At 36.8% G+C, this 12106-nt stretch overlaps 1 protein-coding gene across 1 annotated transcript; it reads left to right on the plus strand.

The window, feature by feature from the left end:
- The first annotated feature begins 11326 nt into the window (after nucleotides 1–11326).
- LOC108149227 (accessory gland protein Acp29AB-like) lies at nucleotides 11327–12082 on the plus strand. Its single transcript, XM_017276659.1, has one exon. The coding sequence runs from the start codon at nucleotides 11327–11329 to the stop codon at nucleotides 12080–12082; it is 756 nt and encodes a 251-aa protein (XP_017132148.1).
- The last annotated feature ends 24 nt before the right edge of the window (nucleotides 12083–12106 follow it).

Consider the following 12106-nt stretch of genomic DNA (forward strand, 5'->3'; position numbering starts at 1 on the left):
AATAACTTTCGGGAGCAACAATGGAGGCGGAAGATAAGCGGCAAAGTATTCCTTCCTTGATATAATTTCGCACTGGGTAAGGAGAGCGAGCGAGACGGGTGGCGGGGCGGGAAAGAGAGGGCGCACGTGAGCGGCCAGACAGCAGGCTGCCTCCTCATGTGGCAATGTGGCGATTTCAATGTGGCAGTGGCAGTTCCACAGCGAATTAGCGTAGAATGACGTAGTCGGAGGAGAGCCGACTGTGCCGGCAGCACAGCAGCAACATGCAATTCCAAAGGTCAATGACACGCAACTTGCAGCGCAGCAGCAGCAACAACAGCGCAACGCGGCAAAGAGAAGTTAAGAGAAAGCAAATCCACAGAGCTTTGACTCTCTTTAGCTTTCTCTTCAGCATTTACAGTGCAGAATTCGCAATTTGAAATTGGTACTCAAAAATGGTTTATTTTTGAACTCATCTTGGGAAATAATTTATAAAAAAATAGTTGACAAAGATTAAAAATACCTACTAACTAAAAAAAATTTGATAGAATTATTAAGTAAAAATAAAAGCATATGCTTCTTAAATAATTGATAATTGATAAACTTTTGATTTTAAATTCCATATTTTTTGCAAGTGTATTTTCGTTTGTGGAGCCCGCTGACGTTTTCATTCATTTTGCATATTTGCGTACAAACACACAGATAGACAGGAAATACGCGCAGCTTACACACATTTGTTGTTGTGCTGTCTTTTTTGTTTGTTGCCGTTTCGTTTTTTGGTGTCTGTAATTTCTCATTGTAGCTGATTGCATTTCACGCCCCCTCTTTTGTGGCACCCTCAACCGGCATTTGTTCAGAGGCCACCCACATGTGCCACAAATTACTTTTCCACATTTTCATATGCCAGGAAAGCGAGAGAGCATCCGTTGTCTTTGGCTTGAGTGAGTTATGAGTGTGAGGGCAAGAGATTTCAATTCTGCTCGACTTTTCTGCCAGTGTGTATGTGTGTGTGTGTGGGTGCCAGTCATAAATTATGCACAAAATTGCAATTATTTCCATTAAAACGAGATCTTTCTCATGTGGGAGCAGTCTTCCCGTAGTTGACATGCCAAAGTTTGGTCATAGGAAAATGGCAGGAAAGTTTTCAAGAATTTCAGCGAGAGCACAAAAGGTGGAAAAGTGGAAGAAATAAAGTTTTCAACGGATAATTTAATTAGTTTTGCTGACGTTGATGAAATTATAAACAAAGAAATAAGAGTTTTGGCTTTATGAGTATCTAATGTGGGTTAATTATCAATTAATCAATTAATCATTACCAGATTTTTTAAACAGCTTATATAAATTTTAAAAAAATAGGAAGTTATCTTTACAAAATTTTACATAACCAGGTTCTGCCATGAAATTGGGAGCACACAACATTTTTAACACATCCCCTAAACCCTCAAGATCAACTTTGCAACCCGTATTATTCAATTATACCAACCTGCTTAGCTCTGGCAAAATGTCAACAGTTTCTGAGCAAATCGGGTTAATTAAACAATTAACACAAACGACCACAGATGGGAGATAACGACAAATGCAATTCCTACAATGAATGCCCATAAAAAATTGTTGATTTTTTTTTTAATTTGTATACCTTTTATGATTTATAATGTGTGTGTGAGTGACGACAACAAACAAAACGTGCAAGGCAAACACAACAAACACAAAAGCCGCAACAAAGAGCAGAAAAGGGGAGAAACGAAAAGCTTTGCGCTAAAAAGTTGGGTTAGGTTAGGGACGCCACATGCACTGGGCCATAGGCGGGGAAGGCCGCGAAAAAGGGGAAAAAGGGGTGAGCGAAACGGGTTCAAAATCCTATGCAACATGGCAACTGAACAAAAGCCAGAAGGTAGACGAACCAAAGTCGCAGCGCATCAAGAATCCAATAGAGCGTGGTAAGCGAAAAAGGGGTACGATTGGGGGGTAAAACGGGGAAAGGGGTTCCGAGGGGAGTACCAGAAGAATGTGAATATGTTGAGGGGGAAGAACGCGGTAGAGAGGCGGTAAAAAGAGCGGGAAGAACAGTGGCAAAAACTTGTTTGATAGCTGTTGCAAAAAAAAATATATGCAACGTCACTGCGAAAAGGGGCAGAGGCGAAAAAAATGGGTTTGAAAGAGTCAAAGAGAAGGTAAAAAATACTCGCGAACACCCTGGGGTAGAGGATCATTTAGAGCCAAAACCGGAATTTCATCAACGTCGTTATCAACATCAATGCAATGCCAATGTATGCCTAGCACTGGAAAAAACTTTAGCTTAAAAACAAGTAAGCACTTATAATCAGGCATTGAAAACTCCACACTATCGAAAAATCAAAGATCTACTAGATCAACAAAACAAGATCATTAAAGCATTTTATGGTGAAATAAATTTCAAGCTGGCAAGGTTTTTAAAGTGTTGTATAACTTTGATGTCAGGAAGTTTATTTGTGTTTCACTTTATTTCAGTTTAAATAATTAAATACTTTTAGGTAGTTTTTTAAGTGATTTCGATTTAGTTTATCACTTTTTTGTTAAGAACGGTTTTTATATAAACGTAATAAAACTAAATAAATCTTTCAGTGTATTTCTCCTTTATAGCATTTTACCAGCTTTATTTCGCTTCTTTTGTTAGCTTCCGAGTGCAATGTGCTTAGCAACTTTAGTCCAATTAGCAAACGAAGCTAATGCAAGCGCACAGATCTAATTACGCATACGCCGCGTAGACCAAACAAATAAATTTCAACCAAGAAGCTGAGGTAAAAGTGTCTGCAAACCGGTTGCGATTCTTTCACTTCTTCATTACTTGTTCTGACTCCTTGCAATTCCTTTTGGCCTCCTCAAGGCAGCTGCCAATTAACTCGAGTTCTTCCCACCATCGCTTCCCAGTCTGCAATCCACGATATCTTTTTTTCTTTGCTTCGTAATCAAAAAAGTGTTTAGAAAGGGCAAAATTACTTTTAGAGAGAGATCAAACTCTTATTTTCTATGAATTTATATTTGATTATACGTCGACATAAATATTAATGTTTCGTACATTTGTTTTGATAATTGTAAACATTTTTTTTAAGTTAAACCCTTATAACGCCATTGAAAGTCAGCCAAAACCTTCGATAGAAAATGTATTAAAAGGTTATATCCTTTAATATTTTGTTTTGCCCCTTTCACCAAAACTTTAAAGCTTCGTTAAACTGCACTTGTTCTTTAACTCGAATTGTGAGTTCTTTTTTTGTTGATTCAACTTTGCTGCATTCAATTGGCTTCTTTGGCGAACTTCCGCCTTTAGTGGAGTTCTGTTCAGTCCGAGTTCATTGTCTGTTTTTCTGACTTTGTTTCGGGCCAATTCTTTAGAAGTTTCTTCTTTGGCTGGCGGCATAAATTAGTTGTACCGTTAAATTCAGCGACTTGGACGGCTACAGAAGATCAGAATAAAGTTTGAGGGCAGTCACTATATAATTTTCATGCAATTTCTGGTCGAAAAATGGAGAGATGGTGATTTTACAAGAAATTGGCTGGTGTTAAAAAAAGGCTGCAATTTGGGTTTATGTTTATGATAAAATCTTTCGAAATCGACACGTAAAATATTGATCACATGTTTATAAAACACCAAAGAATTTTAAGAAAAAAAAGTTTGTTTGGTAAGAAAAAATAAATCAATCATGAGATGTACAAAGAATTATAATTAAATACAAAATGTGTGACTTTTGTTTTCATATAAATTTTTTTTTTTCCATATAAATTTCAATTTTGCCCATTTAAGTAACGGATTGTGGGAATTTATTTATTGACGTCGGTTAGTTCATTTTTAACGATTAAAATTGTGTCTATTGTGTCTGGTGAGTCTAGGAACACATTCCGTAATTTTTTGCAATTCGTTTTAATTGTTGAGTCAACTTGGATTACACAATTAACGAATGGAATGTAAGGCATGAAGCGAAATAAAAAATATTTTGCAAAAATATTGATAGCCCACTTTAAAACATATTACTTTAGTTACCCTTTAAAAATTTATTGTAAGTTATGTAAAACTGCTTTACTTAAACTCAGTTTATGCCACTCCAGTCAAACAGTAATCCCAGCCGTCTAAATTTCAGTTATTAAAAAATTTATATGTATACTCTTGCATAACGAAAACGGAAACAAAGCCTTAATAAAACCGAAGACCAAATGGGGAGCACAGGCGAAGGAAGGGGTCATTTTCAATGGCTAATGAGAAACAGTCGGTTGGGCTATCCATGTTTATTTTTACATATATGATTGTATATATAGACGACAATATATACAAATGCGTTTGTGTGGCTAAGCTGGTAGTGTTTGGAAATGTGTGTCACAGTGGATGACATAATTCAAAGTGAAACGGATGACATTCATTACGATGCATTTGAACGACAGCAGCAGAAAAAGTGTACGTACATATGGAAATATTTTGCAAATTGCACTGTAGACAAAGCTAACCCTTTGAATGACCTGGAATGCAATCTCTATATATTGCCCTCTCTTTTATATTTCTTTTTCCTTCTTTGTATGTCCCCTTTCTTCTGACGAGAACTCCCCTCTTTTGTTTGATGGTCATGCTCTAAATACGGTTTTTTTCCTTTTCGCACACACAAGTACAGTTTTGGGACCAGTTTTGGAACCTTTTTTCGAGAGGGTGATCCTCCTGCACATGCGCATAAAAGTCAACCAAGCAGTTCGCCAAGGGTTAATCTGTTGTCGACCCTTTGTTACTGTCAATCTACCGTTCTGCAATCATCTCCGTTTCAATTGCTTGGCAACCAAAAGCCATTTGCCGTAGTTCTTGGTATATCGAAACAGAAAATTGCGATATAGGGGGAAAGACCAGCCGCGGGTGACCAGGATTATGGTCGTTAGTTATTGATGACACAGCAGGTGAGGGAACTTTGAACAGGTGCATCTGCTGTGGCAGTTTCTGACAGTCAACATGGCGTATACGCAATTGTGACCAGCAATTTGTGACCTCAACAAAGTCACTTGACCGTCTTTATTTGAGGGATTAGAGGATTAGTTTGTTTAAAAAGCTTTAACTAGTTTCTAGAAGTTTTATTATATATTTTAATTTACTTTCCCTACTCTAAAAACTGCACTTACACATCTACAACCATAGCTGAACGATTTTCATAAACATTTTTATACTCCATTTTTTTCTTTCTAGCACCCCTTATTTTCTGAAAGCAATTACGTATTCATTTTTGCATGCGGGCAAAGCTATTTCAACAGAATAAATTAAAAAATTTTATCAGAATTCTTTAGAAATTTTAAAGGAGACTGCTACATCTACGTTAACCACATTCATTTGTATCAGACATTTTCTCTACTTTTTCTATATCTAAGTATAAGCCACAATTTTCAAAGATTCTGATGAATTTTTTGCCTTTAAGCCCGCCTCTTAATCCGCTTTTATCTCACCAACAGACAACGTGGCGTATGCGTGATATGTTTTTGCCTCTAATTGAAATACTTTACCAAAGACACTTTGACTAAAAAAAATGATAAAAAAAAATGAAATGAGGGCTTTAATTGTGAACTAAGCTGCTTATGAGCCCCCTCATCTCGTTTTTTCTTAGTTTTTGCAAATGCAGCTGGCAAAACGTTGAAGAGGAAGACAACGCGTTCTATGGATACACAAAAGAGAGCCAAGAACATGGACTTGACTCGGTGCAAAATGAGCAAGTGGGTGGCGGGAGGGTCGAAGTACTTCCATTGTTGTTGCGGCTAGTTTTTATTCATTTTTTGCAGTCCCCTATTATAGGGTGTTTTATATTTTCTTTGTATTAAATGATTCCTTTTTTTAATTTAAAAAAATGTTGATGCAGTAATTGTTCCTTAGGTTTCCGTTTTTCATTTTTCTTTTTTTATTGGTTCTTGTTTTTGTCAATTTTTGTATACGGTTTATTGGTTTATTTTTAGTTTTTGATTTCTTTCCTTATTTATTTTTGTTTATATTTTTCCCAATTTTTAAAAAATTTATTTGGGGACTGTAAATGGAAAATGGAGAGGAGGCCGCCATTGCTGACTAGGTTCGGCATCGCAACGCACGACGATGATGCGATGACGTCGTTTCCATGGCTCCCAGAGTACAGTCATAGAAAGAGAGGGCATGGTGGCGAACAAAAGAGACGGCAGCAGGGGCGACAGAGACGAAGGGAAGGGGAGGCGGGGTAAAAACTTTTTATAGACAACGCATCGCATGCATAAACTACAGAATTCCTTTTAAAGCGTAAAACTGCATCCGATAGATACAAAGATGCTCACAGACAAACACACACACACACACAGACCAAAGACACAAGCTGAGAGATTTTTCCTCCGTCTATCCATCTATCTTTGAATGCATCTCCGCGCAATTGTAGAAGTAGTCTCTCCGCGGCTTATATGTGTGTGTTTCTCACTGTGTATTTACTTTTCACATTGCATTGCTCATATTTACTCGAAATTCAATTTGCAAACATTTTTCGTAGCCCTTTGTTTGCTCAAGTTTCCATTGTAGTTCTTGTTTCTTATTCATCATCCAGCTCTCTTTTTATAGTATATATGTATATTTTTGCATTTAATACGCATCAATTTCGAATGAGTTTAAGAGGAAAAAATTCATTGCATTTGGTTGCCTGAATATAGAAATTGACTAGAAATAGAAGATTTAACATAATTTGTATTTCTGAAAATGAATTTAAATAAATATTTATGGCATTGACTTTGTTTCCTTTTTTTATATTTTGTGCGGCACTGCAACTTGCGTTTGTATCATATCGTGATTTAATTTTTTATCTCAACTGCTCTACAAACATTGAGAAGTTCTCCAATTGCGTTGCTAAACAAATGTGGCTTATAACAACAAAATCAAGGTTAAATATTATTCCTAACTCGATGCTTTTCCTTGCATCGTATTACTCGGAACCTATCAGGTATCATATTTGACGCTTTTGCCGCTATTATATCAAAGTGTTTGCTAAACAATCAAATTATTTGTATAAATAAACTGCCATGACATCAGCAACTGCTGACAGCTGAGTGGAGTTTCATAGGAGTTGAGTTTCTCGATTGCAATGGGAATGGAAACACAGATACACAATACAAGTGCAGGGTGCACAAAATCAATGTCAAAGCCTGCTGAGTTCAGTTCGAGAGGCAAGGACATGGGGCAGAAAGGGAACCGCAAGCACAAAAAGCACCGCTCGACTGGCAACATATGCACTGTATGTCCAAAACCCAAGTACCTCCTTTACCTCCCATATCCTCCCGATGTATGGTCCCCCAACTGGTTTCCAGCTGTGATGACTGCTGGGTTCGAATCGAAGGGTACAAAAACAGGATGGGACAGGACAGGACCGGACTGGAGGTACAGGAATAGTTTCCCAGCAATGTTAGTTCAAGGGCGGAATCAAGGCTGAGCTCGGTTTTGGAGCTCCCTGCTATAAATAGCTGCTCTCTCTGTCTGGCCAGACGACAGAGTCGCCTCTCTTTCGCTCTATACACCACACGGCGTATACGCAATAGCTGCAACTCACCACAGAAAAGGCAAAATGCACGGCATGTCCTTCGGCGTTCGCTCGGTCCTTGTTGTTGGCATTGTTGCATGTGGTTGGCATCCTCTTTGCACTTGAACCATTGTCCTTTGGCACCACTCTACCCATCCCTTTCACACCCTTGCCCAACAAAAAGAAGGAGTTCAAATGGTTCGAAAGAAGGAAGTAGGAAGAAAAAGTGCTGCCATTTTTATATTTTGTTGGCTTTCTGTTTATTAAGTTTTAAGTCCTAAAAGGATTCTTGAAATGCACACTTACTTTGATTTTAGTTTCTGATGCTTTTAATGCTTTTAAGTCCTTTATTAAGTATTGCTTGTATTTTGTTCAGTTTAATAAAATTTGTTAAGCGTTTAAATTTTTGAGTTTTAATTTTAATACAAACCTACTTGTTTTTTAAAAAAAAATGTTTAAATGATTCATATTCCTTACTCTTTTTTGTGCAATTGTACCATTTAAAAAAAAAAACAGTTTTCCCAAAAAATAAATGTTCTCTTTATTATTTAAGTATTTCACCCATACTTTTGTCGCATTCTTTTGTTGTGAGCTTTGATTTCTATGGAAATGCTGATGATGAGTAATTTCAGTTGTAGATACACAACATGAGGATATGGCCGAGAGAGGGACAACCACCAAGTGCAACGGAATGCTCTGGGGCTTGCAGAGAATTTAATAATTGCACTGGCTATTTTACTTTAAATAATTTACTCAAGGTCAAAATGAATGGCTGGATTATGAGTCAGAACTAAATTAGTCATAATTTGATGAAAATATATTACAATAGCGCATTTTTTTATTTTTAAAAATACTTTTATAAAAGTTGTAAATCTTTTTAGAAATACCGAAGAAAAAACAAAATTTATAATATTTCGGCCAAGCAGTGATTTTATTGTGCCCTAGAGCTTTATGATTTCAATTTTTGAAAGTGATAAATTTCTAAAGCTTTAATTTAAATTACACTTTAATAATTTTACTTTGAAATCATCCAATTTTCTCAGCATTTCTAAAGAAACTAAGGCCAATCTCACCTCACATTTTTTTGACTCTTTTAACAGTTTCAAGTACAAAATATTGCGTAAAAACACCGTTTTCTGGCTACCAAAAGTTTAAAACTCAATAGAAATCATCTGCATGTTTAATATATGTATTGGAAAAAGCGATTAATCTGTTTATTATCAGCCAAAGGGAAAGACAATCGAAGCAAAGGCCGAGTGCATTCAACTGCCGTTGGCATGACGCGTTTTAAAAAAAATAAAATAAAATAAAATAAAAACACAAGCAAAAGCAAAAGCAAACGGAAAAGGAAAAGAAGCGAAAATGGGGAAAATTAACAACTGGGGAAGCTCCCTAATTTCGTGGATATTATTAAACAACCTAGAAAGTCACATTTCAATTTTAATTATATTTTTACGTACATTTTCCAGCTGCTTCTTCTTTTTGCAAGCGAACAAAAGCGCACACATACCACTGCAATATAGCTCAGTTGGTGTATCTGTGTGATTGAGTTTGCGAGTGGTGTGTGTGCATGTGCATGTGCATGCGCAGTGCAATTTTAAATTTGTTGTTGTTGGCTTTCGTAGGGCTTGTTGTTATTATTGTTTTTTCATTATTCGCTTTTGGCCTGCACTTTGCTTTTCGGTGTGCATGTGTACGTGTGAGCCGCCTGTGTATGGGTATGACTTCATTTCCTTTGTCGTAGGTCATCATCAATTGCAGAGAAAATGCGTTTTAATTGCCTTCAATTGGTTTTTTTTAATGAAACTTGCAGCACAGAAATGTTATATTTCAGTTAACTTCATTTCCAAGTTTTTTATTTAAAATTTATAATTTATTTTAGCTGAGAAATTGTTTAGAAACCCTTATAATTTTTTCTTTTTACTTTTTTTGAAACACAAAAGTTGCTTTACTTCATAAAAAAAATATTCATTCCTACAACTACAACATTTATATTAAACTCCTCTATGGAATGTTATTAAATTAGTACAAAATAAAAGACAATTTTTTTATTTGGAAAATTTTAAAGAATATGATTTGTTAGTTCTTTCTTATAAGAACTGCACCACAAAGAGAAAAAAAGTTTTGCCTATTATTGTTACTACAAATTTTCTATGTCTGCTTATTTTTTTTTAAAGTAGAGGGCACAAAAGTTTTTTTATTTAAATTTTGTATATATTTTTATTTTTCCTTTGGTTTTTGAGTTGTTAATTTCTCAATAAATTAATTTTCCCACATTTTCACGCACACTTTGATAGAATACAAATTTTGCCAGTTTACTATTACTTTATGAGCAATAGTGCAGAGTATTTTCCAAGCTTTACTAGTTGGGTTACATTTTTTAGAGAGTTTTATGGGGCTGAAGTTTATGTGAATATTTTAATTTGCGATTATTGCACTTAAGCGCTGCACTACCGCTAGCTGCAAGCATTTCAAAGTCGCGTCCCACACTGGCAAAAGGGTAGAGATAGAGAACTTATTCACCAACGCATTTCGCTACCAGGGTTGCCACAGTGCCAAAAGCCCCCATAAAATGAAAAAAAAAAAAAAAAAAACAGTGCAGAGACGGGCAAAAATGGTAATAAAAGCAAATGAATCGCACCAAGTGCATCCAAAGGGGTGAGCAAGAAGGGGAAAAGAGGCAGATGAGGAAGTGGAGAAGGAGTAAAAGAGGAAGAGGAGAGCAAGCCGGCCGCTTTTTGTTTGTGTGTATTGCAATTTCTGCCTGCACTCTCTCGATTGCTCTCGCCCTCTCTTTCACACACGAACATACGCAAATACTTAAGATTTAAGCTACATACATATATTTTTTAAATATATTTCCCCCCTTTTGTAATCGGAATTTTAATCAATTTTCTTGCTTACCAGTGCTGCAAAATGACGATGCACCCACACACTTGCCGTTTATATTTTTTTTTGGGGGGGGGACACAGATTGCACCTGTCAAATGCAAATTATTTCTCCTTTTTAAAACCACAAAAATCCGCCACAAATTACAGTGTAGGCACGCGCACACACATACAGCGAATACGGCTACACGTACACCCACACGCACACAGTAGTAGCTGGATGAACAAGAGGAAGCACTATTCCGCGAACCGCCGAGTTGCTTTCGTTGCAACGAAACTTTTGCAAATGAAATGCATTTTCAATTCCAAATTCGCGACAAAAGAAAGCGACGTCGGCAGAGGCAGCGGCAGCGACAGCGACTGCTACGCTGACGTCTGCTGCAAAAATGACGCGCAGTAAAAGCAACAACAAACAGCAGCAACAAGAAGTTTGCAAATCAAAAGAGAGCCGATAAAGCTTGCAGTTTCTCTTAATCAGGTGGATGACTTATTGTTGTTTTTGTACTCTCTCTTGCTTTAAGTGTGTGTTTGTGTATTGTTTTGGTGCAATTGCAGTGCAAGCTTAAATATTGCAAACACAACATTGGTTTTGTTAAAATAATCTAAAATCAAAATTTTTAAATGTAAAAAAGGAATCAGTACACTAATTAGTAGTAAATCTTTCTAAACCTTGAATTATGCATTTTCTTCGTTTTGCTTAATAATGCAATAAAAATAACTTCTATACCAATAATATTAACATTATTTTACAATTTAAAAAGAACTCATTCTTATTAAATTGTAGTACATTTTAAATGTAGGTCAGTGCCTCTTATCGAGCTCATTCCGCCCCTTTTTACGCATTTTTTATTTTATCAGCAATTTTTTGGCAGTCCGAAGTGCGAATAAAACATTTGAAATCAGTTCATTCAACTCTTTTGCCTTTGGTGGTCGTACATTCGAAATATGTTCCGGCTTTTCACATTTTTTTTGTACGCATTCCTTGCATTGGAGATATATGGAGCAATAGCTAAATGTAAGGATCCGGTGGCATCCGTTTGTATCCTGGAAGATGCCCCAACGCAGTGCGGGTCGTTCTGTGTAGCCGCTCTGGGACCCCTATTTAATAACTTGAGTACGCTCACAATTATCTCAAATGAAACCCAGGCAAGATTGGACAGAATTGAGACTCAACTGGCCACTCTGCTGGAGTCTTTGGAGAAGAAGATCCTGCAGGACAACGATGACAAATCAAGCAGGAGAGAAAATCAAACAGTCCTAGAAAGTGCACTTCAAGAGGTGCCGGAAGGACAGTGCCAAATTAAAACAATCGTCACGCAGAGGTTTGAACTAATTGGCCTGAGATTCTTTTACATTGAGGAAAGTAAATTGAATAAACAAAATTGGACTAATGCGGTTAATACATGTCGCCAGATGGGCGGCCAGCTAGCATCCATTGCAAGCCAAGACGAGTTCAATGCCATCAACTCGAAACTCGATCCTGAGTACTCCTACTGGCTGGGTATCGACACTCAAGCGAATAATGGAGATTACGTATCTGTAGCCTCTGGCAGCAAAAACTCCTTTTTAAAGTGGTCAGTAGGTGAACCCGACCTCACGAAGAAGTTTCCTCACTGCGTTTCCGTGTTCGACAAATTCATGTTTATCGACGAATGTGACAGAAGATTTCGATTTATTTGCCAGGCAGATGATGAGGTCTAGTTTACTGTAAATTATGTATTTCTA

This window comes from Drosophila elegans, unplaced genomic scaffold, assembly GCF_018152505.1.
Source record: "Drosophila elegans isolate 14027-0461.03 unplaced genomic scaffold, ASM1815250v1 contig_814, whole genome shotgun sequence".
Taxonomy (NCBI): Eukaryota; Metazoa; Arthropoda; class Insecta; order Diptera; family Drosophilidae; genus Drosophila; species Drosophila elegans.